The sequence below is a fragment of the Dermacentor variabilis genome, chromosome 3, assembly GCF_050947875.1.
Source record: "Dermacentor variabilis isolate Ectoservices chromosome 3, ASM5094787v1, whole genome shotgun sequence".
Classification (NCBI taxonomy): Eukaryota; Metazoa; Arthropoda; class Arachnida; order Ixodida; family Ixodidae; genus Dermacentor; species Dermacentor variabilis.
In genome coordinates this window covers 87,193,772-87,210,102 of record NC_134570.1, presented here as the reverse complement: position 1 = coordinate 87,210,102, position 16,331 = coordinate 87,193,772, and the positions used below count along the sequence as shown (strand labels likewise).

The 16,331-nt window shown below is 44.4% G+C and overlaps 1 protein-coding gene across 2 annotated transcripts in view; it reads right to left on the bottom strand.

Moving 5' to 3' along the window:
* The window catches only part of LOC142576000 (Na(+)/citrate cotransporter-like), a 66,397-nt gene that overhangs the window by 7,012 nt on the left and 43,054 nt on the right, over window positions 1-16,331 (bottom strand). For both annotated transcript variants that reach the window (XM_075685866.1, XM_075685867.1), the window contains exons 3-11: window positions 14,414-14,563; window positions 12,119-12,234; window positions 10,464-10,609; window positions 8,616-8,712; window positions 6,070-6,198; window positions 4,564-4,683; window positions 3,812-3,892; window positions 1,956-2,063; window positions 748-925 (exon numbers count right to left, since the gene is read on the bottom strand). In XM_075685866.1, the coding sequence (XP_075541981.1) occupies window positions 748-925; window positions 1,956-2,063; window positions 3,812-3,892; window positions 4,564-4,683; window positions 6,070-6,198; window positions 8,616-8,712; window positions 10,464-10,609; window positions 12,119-12,234; window positions 14,414-14,563 (1,125 nt within the window). The remainder of the gene's footprint in view (window positions 1-747; window positions 926-1,955; window positions 2,064-3,811; window positions 3,893-4,563; window positions 4,684-6,069; window positions 6,199-8,615; window positions 8,713-10,463; window positions 10,610-12,118; window positions 12,235-14,413; window positions 14,564-16,331) is intronic.

The following is a 16,331-nucleotide window of genomic DNA, read 5'->3' as shown; positions in this document are numbered from 1 at the left end:
TTAGCGCGAGTGTTCTCAAACCAAAGATTTAGGATGGCCGCTCGCAAACAATGACATCAATCAAGTGGCAAGAGCAATTCCCTAGTCGAACTGCTTATAATAATGTCGACATTGATTTGAATAAATGATGCAGAATAAAAATTTGGGTGAAATATTTCTTTAGGCTAATATCATAGTGCTAATCTGCGCTCAGAAGAGCCGCTTATTCCTAAACGGACAAAAACACTCGCTAACTGCGACGAAGTACGGAGATACGCTGAGGAACGGATATTTCACAGCGCAACAAAGGGCACAGAGAATGAGCCACAGGAAAGCGAAACACTGTGTGCGGCGTCGCGCTTGTAAAAACATACAGTTTACCAAGATGTACCAACCATCCCGACTACACACGCTGCTGTGGAGTTATGACACGGACAGTGAGCGGATGCTGGGTTAGCGGCTGACACTCACCTGCCTTAGTAATTTAAATTCTGTGTTTTAAGTAAGTCGAGATAAAAGCCGTAACCACAGCGTGACAGGAATCACGGCCCCCCGTCAAGCTGCTTCAATCACCCACAAAAGAAAGAAAAGAAAGGAAAACCTGATAGGAAGTTGCGTTCTCTCTTTTGATTTTTTTTTCTGCTTTTCTCTCCGCATATATTCTTAGACGTTCGGTGTGCAGCGCACGACTCTGGCATAGGATAGGAATGAAAAAAAAAAAGCTTCTGACGCAATGCGAGAGTCAGGGTCGAAAGAGTATAGTGCTACCTTGCAGCCCTCGGCGAGGCACATGCCCCCTCCGATGAGAATCATGACGCCCCACTGAGCGCGCTCGCTGGCCTCCCGCCACGTGATGAGGGTTCGACCGCCGCGCTTGCGGGGATCCTTGGGAATCACGAACAACAGGAACGTCACCATCATGGCGGGGGCGGACGACTTTATGAATCTGCGTGCACGTAAACAGGTTGAGGGCCAGCCCTCGTTATGACCGAAAGCGTCGCAAAACGCACTCGTGAGCCAACGAACACTCGCAGTCCGCAAGGCGCAGATTCAGGCATCCATAAAGGGCCGTAAGCAAAACCGAAGTCAGTGCTTTTCTCCGTGTACAGAGTATCCTTTCCCAAAGTCGAGGGAGCTCGGGTGAATTTCACCGAAAAAGACGGCACGAACAAATTAGGCAGTTAATTATGTTCACCACACTCGGCGACATTTTTGCGTTTTAGACAAACTTTGCCTGGATGGATAAGAACGTCTGTACTGAGCTTAGTAGCTGAAATAATTATCGGTTTTGTTGGCACACCGTGCACTGCAAACTATTTGGACAGTTTATCTCGAAACCGCAAAAACAAAATTATAAAATCTGCCAGAGAAATACAATGTTAATCGCTTATATCATGCAGCTCTCAAGAGAACCTCCTCTATCAGCTGAACTACGAATTCAATAGAAGTGAGAATATTTACAGTAATTCGCTAAGTGCTAGCTCTTACCGCAAACTACAGTGCAGCTCTAAAACGAAGCGCAGTTTCTGGCAATATGAAGTTCCCCCCCCCCCACACACACACCACCTTCACGCACAGATATAAAGAACTTACAACGACTCTTGTATATTTGTAGAGTGTTCTTATGGGGCTTTATGCCACGGTAATTGTGAAAGCTTGTGACTATTTCTTGTTGCTTTCTATTTATATTCTTCCCTCGCGTAATTTTTTAAACGTGTGTGTGTGAGGATTACCTATAATTTTCGGATGGTGGACTCAAACTTCTTATATTGCAGGGGTTATTAATTGACATCGCCTTGACGCTCTTCGGCCACATCTGGCCCTTGCGCCTATAAACACCACTGATCGTTATGAGCAGTTAATAACCAAAGAACAAACAACCTTTTTATATCGGCAAGCGTTTCAATTATTCCTTTTACACGAATAATCCGGCAGCAGTAAAACAGCTGAGGTGCGCGCCCACACCAGAGACTTACTTTCCATAAGGATGCATTTCCACCCAGCCAGGGAACATCTGAGGCTTCATGGTGAACCAGAGAAGTATCATTGACGTCATCAGGAACGTGACGCACCACTCGGGAAAGCTGCGATCAAAGTGATGGCGAACAGTTGAAGCGTCACGAAGACAAAGACATGTGCGGCAAAGCTGAATAATGCGGCTTGCTATGCTGTGGCCGTGTTCATCAACCTGATCAGCACACTGTGGTTACGGCATTTTGCCGTGGGCAAAGCGGTCTGATGCTTACAAGATTAACGAAATTACTGAACTCATTGGTTTCTGTCGCTTTCTTGAAAAAGTTACTTGAAATTGCGAAATGTTCTGTCGCCTAAAATACCATTCTACTGCACCTTAGACTACGTGTACGGGAGGTTTGAACATCAAGAACTCATCATGCTCAATTTAAAAAAAAAAGGAAGTATGGGGTTTTAGGTGCCAAAATCACAATCTGATTATGATGCACGACGTAGTAGAGGGGCCCGGCAATAATTTTGACCACATGGAGTTCATTGTCGCGCGCCCAACGCATAGTACAGGAACGCTTTTGCATTCCGCCCACCTCGCAATGCGGCCGTCGCTGCCCGGATCGAACCCGAGACCTCGAGCTCAGAAGCGCAGTGCTATAGCCACCGAGCTACCGCGGAGGGCCATATGCCATTTTTTTCGCACCAGCATGAAATCCGCGGCTTGCTACAGAAACCGAGTTGTTCTTGTAATGCAAAAAGTGTTGTTCGTACGATTTCTTACGGCATGCCGTTTTGGCGTGGAAGACGAACTGTCTCACACCTCATCGGCATCCTGTAAAGCTGCTGTTATTACCAACATGACAACTGCATGCGTACCAGAAGGGGTCTGTTTTCTTTGAGAGTTACGCCTCGTTGATAGCTCCTCGTTGGCAGCATTGCCGTTGAGTGAGAGACGGTGACACACCGACAAGATTTTCTTGGACGACTACATAATTATACATCAGATCCTATGGCTAGCCGTCCCTTTCCAATAATGGCCCCATTCTTATTTACCGTGCTCAGAACTGCCACGTTGCGAAGTTGTGGCAACTGACAGGAAGGCGTCAGCATCGAAAAGAAAAAAAAATCATGCCGACCTCACGCACTTTCGGAATCGGCGTGAGCAAACTTGTCGTGGGCCTTCCGCCGTCACGGCCGACCGAGCCCAGGGGGCAAACTACCACCTCCGGGTTTGTGAATTGGCTGCACTCTGTCGCCACAGCGCGACCAAGTCATCGTTTGCGCCAACCATAAGGACCACCTGATTACTTCTTCCTGTGCCTTTCACCTCATTCAATCACCCACCTCCGCTTAATCATCGCGCATTCTCCGTTCCTCACACCAGCCACCGGCACCACGAAACACAGCATAACAGCCTGTCGGACGTCAGACAGAAATATTTGCATTAAGGGCACCACCGAACTAAATCCAGCAACGAAGAGACGTGTCCTTCTTAGTTATCCAAGTTGAAACCACAGCGCAGTATCAAAACGTGCACGACGGCACAAAGAAACGTTCGCTTCAAAACGAGCTCGGCTTCCTTTTTAGCAGTATGCTCTGTCAGCTAAAACTACACGTTCGTTAGCAATGTATAAAGCCTTATTGAGAACTTATGGACGGTTGCACATCTAATCTTCGTTCAGAGCTGCACTAGTTATCACAGTGATATGAAAAAAAAAAGAAGTTATAATGTGCTGGTCGGTACTTGTAACTTCAGTTTTGCAATTCGTGTCATCTTCAGATCGTCTACAAACACAACGACAATAAAAAGAAAGTCGAGGGTATTGCACCGTGAGTTTGTCGTAATAGCTGTAATATCAGTACTTGCCTCATAGGACCCAAGTCCCTGTATCTCCTGGAAATCTCCTCCCGAATTTTTTCTTCCGATGCACCTGGAGAGGTCGATTTCCTGTTGCCCGTTCCCGAAGCAGAAATGAATAGCGCGGTTTATTCTCATCTGGTATAAAAAATATTCACTGTACTGAAAGACATCACCGTCTGTTTGGTATCATGTTACTGCACAATAGGGATTATTTTTTAAATGTGATTAGATTTTGACTTATCCTGCGAGCTGACAAAAAGAACAACGCAGCTATAGCAGCCAAGTTTGTGACTCGTGTATGTTGGAATAGGTATTTTTTGTTCATTGTTTTAGCTTTCTGCATTTTCAACCCACAGGCTAATTCGATTTGCTGTTGTTCATAGCAACGCCACTGCTAGTGCAACAAAATTGTTATCTGGTTAATGTTGCAAGAGGCCTGTCAATTGTTTACTGTAAACTCCCTGTAAGTCATCACGTTGCAGTAATCTTTAAAAATTGCTAAGAACTGCAGATGGAGGGCAGCCGCTGCACAGATGAGTGTGCTCCTGCAAGCTGCTGTAAACTCTTCCTCAGCAATTCATTGCACAATTGTGGCCTAGCGGTGTTTTGCAGCTTCATAAGTCATACGGTCCCTATATGCTGCACCAACATCAAAACCTACTTTAATTACGCTTGCGTGGTCTCATGACACACAATTGTCAACGACATGTTATATCGTACGAAAGTAAGAAAAGAACAGCTGACATTTCATGTCTTACATTGCTTTCCTTCCGTGAAATCGAAGGTAGATCCACCCGATGAGAACGCATAGCAGCATTGTTGGCACATTGTAAAGCATCCACGTTGCGAAGGTCAACTCTGTGGACTCTGGAAAAGACCTGGTTTTAAAAGAAATAACAGTAAATCTCGGGCTTTCCGGAGTGTATGGGCAGGCATTGCGAGCTGTGTGGCCCATCTGAAGCAATCACTTTTACGAACACTCGCTTACATATATTCAAGCGCCTCCGGCTGGGATATTTCTGAAGGTGTGCGAATAGTAATTTGCGCAACCGAATCGAATACGAATCCAGTAGTGCCAGAAGCAAACTGAACTGAATCGAGCACCCAGTATTTTTTGTATAGTTTTCTAGTAATTAACAACTGGTTCCAACAATAATGCACCACTATCTTTACACCTTAGTATATTCCCAACGTTATCAAGTTCCATCGCACGTTATGAAGTGTTGTTTGTTAATCGCACTAACGGAGAAATAGAAGCAAATGAGCAGTTTATTCACATAATATGGACTCATTGGCGAGTGCTAATGGCAGTGGCTCCGCCGAAAAATTCTGCTTGCTTGAGCGACGTAATCTGCTCCATTCCGAGACTTCTCGAATTGCATGTCTGCTATAGCTGCAAGCTTGAAATTTATCAGTCTTTTTTTCTAATTTATTACTTAATTGCTTTCAGTTGACAAATAGAACAATTGAACTATTCGAAAAGTATTCCTCTTCAGGGATAGTGACGGTTTTTCATACGAAAACCGAATCGACTAGCGGAATATGAGAACAGTCATTCGAAAGTTTAGAATATTCGCACAGCTCTGTTCATTTCTCCGCCGTCTATACGAAAGGAAGCTCTGGTATACTACTTTCATGGCTTGGTATCTCGTTCATATTCTTACGTTTCTGGAGTGACACACGACTCTACCTGTTACACGTGAAGCCATGATGAGACTGAGGTTCCTCTCTTTTTTCTTTTTTTTGCGCACATGAAAGCACGCTGAGACAAGTACAGCATATCCCACCATATGGTCACTGGCACAACAAAGCATATTAAGCTAATCGTTACACAGGACGTTCGCGCTGGTGCTGTTCACGCGGTTCACGGGCCGGCAAGATAGGCTACAGCGACGATACGTGCCACTTTTGAGATTTGCAAGCTTATTTACAATTTTTCTGTGGATATACAGGCATCTGTATTCGTTGTTTGTAGAACCTTCTTTTTCCTTCCCCTCGCGCAGGGTAGCAGGCGTAACCTATTTCTGGATAGCGTTCCTGCTATTCCTGTCTTTCTATCTGAAGCGACCATCCGCTGAAGAATATTTAATTTAATTGCAGAGTTTGACTCAACATGCGACCAGCTAAGACAAAGCTCTAAACGCTGCTCGAAAGCCGGGCTGCATAGCTAAAGCCAATGGACCGTACAAAAATTGTGCCGAAACTTCATCTTATTCGCACTACAAGGAATTCAAAATGGAAAGCTTGGGCCAGACGTCACTCACTCATCCATGAGGCCCTTGAGTACAAGGTTGGGCCCGGTGCCAATGAGAGATCCAGTCCCTCCAATGTTCGCAGCGTATGCCACGGAGAGCAGCATCGTCGTGCGGAGTAATTTCTGCCGAGAGTCTTCTCTGGAAAAGTGACAACAGATGCTTTTAATATCAATGGGTGTCGTCTTGAAATCAGCAAGGAAAACAAGTCACCAAATTTATATCAGGGGTCGCATCTAATATCACCAGAACCGCATAGTGCACGTGCGTAAATCTGAGCGCACATGCACGCACGTGTGTAAGTGTTTGTGTGGGGAAGGGGGGGGGGGCGTTAAGAATGAGCACTCGCGGCGAGCCCGACAGAATATAATCAGTGCTTGTCAGCACCCAAATAAAAAAAGAAGCATTATGTTTTCGCTTGCGCAGTTCGTAGTATATGTGATCTTGCTAAGGGATAGTAGCATGCCTTCGACAAACCACGCCACTACCACTCGCGACTGTTTGCAACGTCGCCAGTTAGATTAACGGTGCGCCAGTTATAATCAGAAGGGATAAGGCCGCGATGGTGTTTGCGGAAAGGACGCTGGGCAAAGGCACGCGGTAACCACAGCATCGCTCTCAGCAACCTCACTCTTTATTGTGGGGTTGACACTGCTGTGCTAGTGCAAATATTTCGAACAATTCTTTTTAAATTACGCTACCAAAATGCTTCAAGGGCATACTTTAAGATACATGCATAGTATTGCGTTGCGATTTTGTCGAACCCGTCGGATTTTCATGGCTGTGTTAACAAATTCGGCCACGTCTTGACACACATTATTAACGCGCACAATATCTTGCGCAAGACCCATGCAGCTCCCATCTTTAAAGCTTGAGATGACACGAAGCTCCCATCTTCAAAGGACGGGTCTGCTACACGATCACGGCAATGTTCAATGATCAACTACAACCAACCACCTATGTATTTATTTTTTGGAGCAGAATACAAGTCAGACATCTCAAAGCACGTTGTACTACAGTGGTGTTAAGAATACAGACCATATTTATATCCTCCTTAGACCGCTTGCGCATTATATTTCAGATTGCTTTTAATCTTTTAAAGCGAAAGCCGTAAGTGGCTCGTTGCAATGGCTCACACGCAGGAAAAAAGCGGCGTCTAGTCCAGTGAGACAAAAAATATAACCTTCAGGAATAGCTCATATCCCCGTAAGAAAGCAAGGATACAATTGCTGGATATGAATGAACGAAAGAAAGAAAGAAAGAAAGAAAGAAAGGAAGAAAGAAAGAAAGAAAGAAAGAAAAGGAGAAAGACGGAAAGAAAGAGAGAACGAAAGAAAGACCGAAAGAATATTTTGGTGGCGCATTAGGTGTTCGCATGTGTGATTGAGGAGGTCGACCTACAGCACAATATGTTACAATGCGGCTCGTTATGTCTTGCAACACGTCTGACCCCTCCGATCGTATAAATTAATGCATTGCCACGTGTGTAGCGGCCTTTCGCCTTCACGTGTTGCAGGAGTGAAACACGCTACCGAATGTTTTTTTTCTTTTTTGAAAATTAGCTCGGATAACTCAAGATATTCACCCTGGGTACGAAGTACCATGCATTTGGAACTGTACGGAAGCGGTTTACTCAAATGTTTTTCATCCGCTTTTAGAAAATTTGACACTAAATTGATCTAACCGTTGGAGAGCAACCTGCAACCTTTAAGTCTGTTTAGAAGTCATCGAGATTGCGTGAAAATCCAGGATGCAGCAGCAACATGGCAATGTAGCTGGCAACGTAGTTCCAGCTTCACCTCTGTCTTAACCAATGAAGTGCAATTTTTATCATAGCGAACATGAGGAGATCGTTACTTCTTCCATCTACATCGCGAGGCAGCTTCTGGCAGCTAACCATGGCACATAAATTTCAAAAAATGCTTTGCGCATTCATAACATCGGCAAACCATAAAAAACCAGTTTGAAAAGCGATCATGTCCCATAGCTGTATTCCGATTTCAGGAGGATATATACCAGCTCGGCTTGTTTCTTTCTTTCTGTGTTGTGCACTAGCAGTTTTAGAATGCAATACCAACTCCCCCGGACCTCAACCATAGTGATATACTGTGGCTCTTTGTTGAGAGAGAAAAAGTATTTTTAATGTGCGCAAGGATGGCTTGTTTTGCAGTAGTGGCAAAGGTTTATATACGATTGCTCATTCGTTCTTCGTCTACATTCGGGGAATTCATGCTGACAAGAAATTTCTTGTGTTGTCCTTGGCGGTTACGCGTACGTTCTCTGGTAACACCGAGGCTTGATTCCTTCGTTGTGAGAAAACAGTCGTAGGCAACACCCGTATTCCCATTCATGTCTAATAGGCAAAGCACATTACAGAAACCCAGCAATGGCAACTTGCCAGATACATAAAGTGCTCGTGAAGTTCATTTACTTTGGATACGTGAAAGCTTTCTAACGACAAAGGCGAAGCTTCTGCTGGCCAACTCAAGTACGCAAAATGAATAGATCGGCTAACAAGTAATTCAAAATTCTGTTAAGAAATGTAGATCAAAGCTTACTCAGAATCAGTAGTACACGACGAATCCTTGCCGCCTGTCTTCTCGTCGTCTTTGTAAGCTGGTGGTTGTCGCTTGGTTAGAGATTCAAGGTCTGAACCTGCAAGAGATCATTGTATGCTTTACTGGTAGAAACGAATATTGTTCGAAGGAAATTTGCAGAAGTGGCAATCTGTCCTCAACACACAAAGTAATTATCGCACGGGATGCTTCACACCCGATTGAATATCTACGGAAGCTAAAAATATGCACGCTTCATTTCAGCATCATTGCGACGCTAGCCATTGACACAAAGACATTGATGGGGAATGTTCCGCGGGTTATGGTGCTCACATCTGCTCAATATAGCTTTGTCAGCTTGTTTGAAAGTTCTTTTCTAAACTGCCCCTTAAAGAAAGAACCCTTGCATGTAGGATCGCTATATCTTGGTGGCTGTGTCAAATACGACCCAGCCCCAAACTATCCCTTAAATCTAAGTGCACTGCTTCTAATATAGTGTGTCTGGGACATGGTGTGTCTGTACTTGAACCCGCGCCATCAAATGTAGCTTTGTTTTCCTCGGGTCATTTAAACACTAACAAGTATCATTGGTAGATTTAATAAACTTCTGAAGGTCATTGAGTGTTGTTTATCATTTTACTTCAGTTCAGGTTTTGTATAGGTTTACAATTTATTGTACAGTTGCGGTCCTCTGCAGTACTTATTGGCACACAGTACACGTCATTCCCAAATATTTAGTGCTTAGTCATCCTGTGGATGCCACTCAAGTAATCAATATCAAAAAAGCAATAATCGAAGCTTGTGGACGGACGCGCGTCATCAGAGTGCTGGTAGAAGTCGTCGTCGCTACTGTGCTACCAGAAGGTCGCGTCGCTAAGTTATATGGAGCCTATGACCTCATTATGAGAGTTTAGCCACGCATATGAAATCTGCGACTCGCTTGAAGTAGTCTAGGAGGAAACAGAAACATGCAAATTTTATTCGCGAATAATGGCGTCAAGCGGTCATTTCCGCGTATTACATTATCAAACTGTTGTGCGTTGACCCTATGATTCATTCGTATTCAGTAATGCAGCCTCTTTATTTGTTTGGTTTGTTCTTCCTCTGCATTTTACACATTTAATTTGCACAGTAAGTACCGCCCACGTTGATTGCGACTTACTTCTTTATATGCAAACTCCTTTAGTAGTTCGATTGTTTGATATAAATTTGAATCTGCATTGCTTCTTATGAGGATCTCCCGGTAATAGTTATTTGCCAAGCAACGTGGATAAATGTCCAAGAATGGACAAAAATGTGCCAGACGAAAGTTTGCCGAGACCTAACGTTATGGCCCTTTTCGCATACATAGTTCTTGCTGAGCTTTGATCACCTGCGAAGAACATATGCTAATTACAGTCAGTTTCTCATGGTTCGTGGTTTGATCTGTATACGCGCGCTGAAGTTGTTTGGAGCGCAGTCATGTTCGCAGCCTTTTTTTTTTTCTACTGACCTGTCACTACTAATTTTCGGTGGTGACAACTGCAGCCTGCATGCATACTGCTCGATTGAGTATTACAAACGCACATTACGTAATACTCGCGGACAGCTAGAAACGCTTGACGCTCTCAGCTTGAGTGCTCAAAGGAAAGTCGTGGATTCATCACACATTGTGGCAGCATTCTCAGCTTTCTCAAGTCCCAGCAAAATAAGAGAAGTTCCTCAGCATGGTAGTTTTGCCTTTATCTAGGAATTTGTTTCTTAAGCCCACACTCGAATACTAAAGCACTTTTACATATAATTTTTGACTCCATGGGGATGATCGCATGTAGCATGGCGTAAGCAAGAGAGTTGTTGCGGAATCCCACTTACTTTCTACGTCTTTGGAGTGAGATTTAGTCGAGTTGTGCATCTGGTCTACGACGGCCATGACTATGGGCGCCATGATGGACGTCGAGGCTGTGTTCGGAATCCACATGGATAGTGACATGGTGACTAGCATAAAGCCAAGTAGTAGCCTGAAAAAGAAGCAATGTAAAAACGAAATAAGCGACTATAACAATGGTAGGCTTAGAGAATCTTTTGACATCGAGCGAGTAGGGTATCTAAAAGATTTTTTCAAAATGATCCCTTCGTTATATACATGGCACGTAGGTGGATAAGAAAATGTAGTTATCACCAGTCCGCCAGCCTTTATTGACGCAGACACGACGTTTCCCAAAACTTAGTCACCATAACGAATTCTTTTTTTTTTTTTGCTATTTAAACCCACTTAGATATACCGCGGGTATTGCGGCCTTAAGAAAAATAAAATAAAAGCAAAAGTGAAAGAACACTATTTGGACACTGATTCATGTTTATTTTGTCAGTAGTGGTACATATGTGTAGGAGATGTTCTACTGCAAGAGATATCGCATTTGGAAAGGGCAGCGGGACCTTTTGTTCTTAGTTAGGAATAAATTTTAAAGAATGGTTACACAAATTCCGCAATATTGAAGCAAGAAAGCCTGTCGCAGCACATCATAACATAAACAGTGCACATAATAAGCAACAAAAAAGCATATCAAAAAGTAGTAATGTAAGCTTTCAGTGAATGGCTGGTACGCTGATAACGTAGGTGAAGTTTTGACATGAGCCGTCGGTAAATTATTCAACCTTTAAGACTAGCAAAATGAAGGGTTAGCTTGCCGTAGATGAATTTGCGCATTATTGTTATTAAATACATATTTTTTCCTATTACAGAATAAAGCAAAGTGACCATGCTTCCGTAATCGTCCTTAAAGCACAATCAAGCTAGTCATCACGTTTTTCCTCGATGTTTCCCTATTTTAGGGTCATTATAGTAAGATGACCACAGAAATTATTAGGGTTCGGCAAGTAAAATGTCGCTCTAATCCTTTCAGGCGTCGATTATTTCTGTTGATTACAATCTTACTATCACCAGATTTCTCACATCTTCGGGATCATAAAAAGTGGACAGCTAGAGAATTGCTTGAGAATTTTCATTTCCTTAGTGCGTTTTGTTAAGTTTACAAGTTATGGACTCCGAGCGAAAGCTCATTGGCATATCAGAATATCAACTATTTCATGTCTGGTGAGCTTGAAAAGCACCTATCCAGCCACTACCATAATATGCCTGGTGAAACACGTTGTGAAACACATTGAAAGTAGTGAACTCGCTACATAAGACGACATACTCACATCGAGCGGGACCACCCAGCCGTCTACGTTCGCACTCATTTTGGTAAACATGTTTCACACGTTATTAAAACTTGCAGCACGATTCCGATCAAAACTATTTCAAAATGCATGTGGGACATCTTAAATGTCGTTACTTTCGTCAATGTTTTTGCTGTTGATTCACTAATCTTGTCGTACACAATTGTGTGCATAGCGCCTTACATGGCTAACCGGTTTGTTGAGCTTGGCTCGTTCTAGAGCTGTAGCTAGTAAGAAGCATTTACGTTTGGTCCTTAACTATGAAATTGACAAAAATAACATAGTCACCCGTTCTTGCTTATACGTACCTGAGATTACTTGTTCCTATGGCGAGTAAAGACCTGAGGGCTATCCTCTTGTGCAGATTGCTCGTTTCTACCGCTCCGGCCATGACTAGTGAACACAACATTACGAGTCCGATGTCCTGCATGAAGTAAGGTTCAGAAAGGGGCGATTATCATGACCGTATAATAACCGAAATTGCTATGCATCTTCGATAAGTAACGTTAAGTTCCAAGTAGTGTACTATATTCGTCAGCATACAGCGGTAAATGAGCTTATGGTGTATACCTTACCAAAGAAGCAAATCAGTGAAGAAACAAACAAACAACAGAACGTAAACAAGACGAAGCCTGTGTTTAACCCACATCCTCACTTATCTGACTATAAATACTGGCTCCTAACCCTTTCCTGCTCCTTTTAAAGGGTCCCTCACCAGGTCTGGCCATTTTGAGCTGACAAGCGAAGAGCACACAATGCGCGCTAACGATCGTGTCTGCAAAGTATTACATCGCTGCGCGCCGCGGAAAGATCTGAAATTTTAAACGAAACGCCGTTTTCCCTTCTCCTCGCGGCCGCCGCGCTACAAGCCGGGGGATGACGTACACGTGCTAGTGCGCCTACGTACACATGTTCGTGCTGTGACGTCGGTCGTGGTGACACGTGACTTCGAGAATTATTCAAGGCGACATCTGTTATTTGTGCTATGTTGCTTGAATAGACGAATCGAAGCTTACAGAAATAGTAAAACACACAAACCGAATGTCTGCGTGCTTTTGTTTTACTTCGCACCGCAGCAAGAGAGATGTACTTCCGTTTCGTCTGATTGTTCCCACGTCGTGCGGTCGCGCGCGCTGACACCGAAACTATGCAAATTTCTACCGTGTTCCAGGGCGGGATCGTGCTCTGCGAGCCAGTTGTGTCTGCTTCAGTTGTTCGTGCAGCACTGATTTATACCGCTAGTCAGGTGTACTCGTGCACAGCGCGCAAAATGGTGCGCTGCGCCAAGCGAGACAATCCCAACAGCTCGAGCGTGACGCCTGCTGCGGAAGTGCGCCGCACCGCAAAAAGCGAGCAGAAAAAAAAATGAAGGCGGGGCCCGTGACGTATGCGTCACGTGATCTTCGAGGTCCAGGAGGGAGAACACAGGGAAGGAATTTTGCTTGCGGAGGCTAGACGGGGAAGTGGAGAGAGCATGAATGGCTGCAGTGAAGCTCGCTTCTTGAAATCATGGGTTCGCGGCATTGAAATATTTCTATCTCAGCTATTAATGAACTGCTTTGAAAAAAAAATTTACGGCAGAACGCTCCCTAGAGGACACGTAACAACTTCCAGCGTATAACTGAAGTTTTCTATGTGGCCTTGTCAGGGGCCCTTCAAGGAATCGCATTACTCGCGTTTAGCAGAGAAGCCTATGCGCATGTGAGGCTCTAAGGTACAGCAATGAGAATTGAACAGTAAAATTCTAGAGGCCCCACTCTATTCCCCCGAGTAAGATCTGAGTAATGCGTGTGCTATCAAACGGCTTTCATATGTACATGCTTTACAACGAATAAGGCGAGGAAGGGAACAGCTTTTCTGCCCTTTTTTTTTTTTTGGAGAAGTGCGCATAGAATGGCGAAAATATTAGGAACATAAAGTAAGAGAACTACACAGCATGTTGTGCAGCTCTGTGTGCACAGAGCTGCACAGCACGTATAAGCAGTCACTGAGAAAAGTGGGTGTTACCGACGGCGTCTGTGTTTGTAGGATTTTTGCGTCAACGAACGGCACACATCATCTGCGTAAGCACACCTTGGGTTCTGTCCAAGAGAGTTTGAAAAAAAAAAACGAGATTTCAGGAGGTGAAACTACTTGAACAATATATTACTAACGAATGGAATGTGTCCTTGTGCTGCCTAAAAATAAAGAATGAAAGGTTTCTTTAAAACCTGAAGTATTCGCACATTGTTCCCCTATATCCCGCATTGTTCCGTCCACATTTAGAAATAAACAATTTAAAAGAGAAATAATTACTTTTATTGTTCATAATAAAATTAATAATTTCTTTCACAAATTTCGCCACGTGGTAAATCTTCGAGAGGAAGCCACGCGGAAACGAAGCTCGATACCTGCGCCTTGATGCGTGGGAAGCTAGAGACTTTATTTACGAAGTAAAACGACCGCTGCCTATTTCGGCGAGTAGTGCAACGAATTATTACGCAATCGAATAGCAGAGAAGAAGGAACGACGTCAACGAGAATTTTTTTTTTCTTTGAGACTAAGGCAACGAGTGTGGTCAGCAGGAGTTGACGGGTAAGTGTTACGTGCCGATTTGCACTCACATTCAGGTAAAAAGTGGCCACTTTACTGGACGGCAGGATCCCGAAGAACGGGAACAGGAAGACCGGCATGAGTGAAGTGGCTGCCAGCGGGACCACCTCCGCCGACCAGTAGAAAGCCATCCACAGCAAGATGTAGGCGCACCAGCCGGCCTGCGGATGAAGGAGAAGTCAATGGAGAGGGGTAGATTTCTTTTTTTATTCATCAGCTGAAAACACGGGACTTCCCCTGCTGAACGCACAGTCACAATGTCCCTTCGTTGATACAAGACCCACGACGTATGGAGCCCAGCGACTGAAATGTGATATCCAGAACACCGGAGTGCCGGCACTTCTTGAGCCACCGGTGGGTGTTGGTGACAATACGCTGACGCATTCTTGCATCACGTGAAAGTGAGAGTCTCGTTGAAGCGATGTGACTGCATGCATTAGCGATCGACCAGGACTTAAGGGTGGCGCAAGGTGCGCCGGTCACCAACGGGGTCCGAGTACCGCGTTTCAATTGCTGAGCACATTACTTGGATTTTGCGTAAACTCCTGCATCAGCGAATAGTTTGTTCAGGTCTTTCGAAATTGTTCCAGCTGTATGTTTTTGTTGTTGAACATCCTACTTTTTATCGCAAGGCCCCTTTTCTTTACCCCGCGTAAATATTGAAATATTTACGGACACAAAATTTCGCGTAATTGCAGATGTACTAGATTCATTTGTGTGACACCACGATGGCTTAGCTGCACTAAGTTCTTGAGAATGGTAAGACCATCTCATTCCCCACGAGGATCCAATTTTCGTGAAATATAAGTGATTGAATGCGTTGACTCCTCAAGTCGAGATGCAGCGAAAATTTGAAAACGTTTTATCCCTATAAGCGGTTTTGGCGTTGCGCTGCTAAGCACAATGTCGTGGATTCGAATCTCCGCCGCGACGACTACATTTCGAGGGGGAGAAACGCAAAAATGCCCGTGCACTGTGCATTGTGTACGCGGTTAAAGAACCCCAGGTGGTCGAAATGAATCCGGAGTCTCCCGCTATACTCCATGCCTCATAATCTGATGGTGGTTTTGGCGCGTCTAGAATTTATTGAATTTGTCCTCTCTCATGGTAGCACAGCTGACGAGTAAAGAAAAACGCAAGAGGAGAAAGACGAGGAAAGATGGAAAGACTGGAGAGGGACATGAGCCCCTTGTGTTTCGCCTCAGCTAATACGCCTCGTGCTCCACGTGGCCATTAAATGTTTTTTTGCATGCACAGGTGCGCCGATATCGCGCGAGATGTTCAGTTCCACCTGCTTCTTACAAAAATAAATTACGGGGTCTTACGCGCGAAGACCACGATTTGACCTTGAGGGAAGCCGTAGTGGGGAACTGCGGATTAATTTTGACCCCGTGGGGTTCTTTAATGGGCGCCCTATTAAATGTACGGTACACAAGCGTTTCAACGCTTCATCCTCAGAGGAATGCGGCCATCGCAACCAGGATTGAACCGCCACCTTAAGCTCAACAGCGGAACTCCATGACCACCGGTACCTGCTTGTCTTCACGTGCTCGCACATCGGTATGACTTACGTCACCAGTGACGAATGTTTAACGAACGTATTTGTTCACGGCCACATTGAAGTTCTGAACTGGCGAACAGGCACGACTTTATTAACTTTGTGGACTTGCATTACATTTGAAACGCTTTTTTCTTTGTGCGCATAATTAGTTCATGCGCGCATCTCCTACATTTACCCTATTTAATTTCTAAATGAAGTAGCGCTACGTATTTTTTCTTTGCATGTGCTGTGAATGGTTGCCGTATAACCCGCCTTAACAGAACTCTTCAGTAAGGAGCATTAAATCTATTGTCGGTGTATAGAAACCAGGCCCTGCCAGACCTCAAAACAAACTGCTACTTACGGCACGCGAACTGTCTAGACATCTG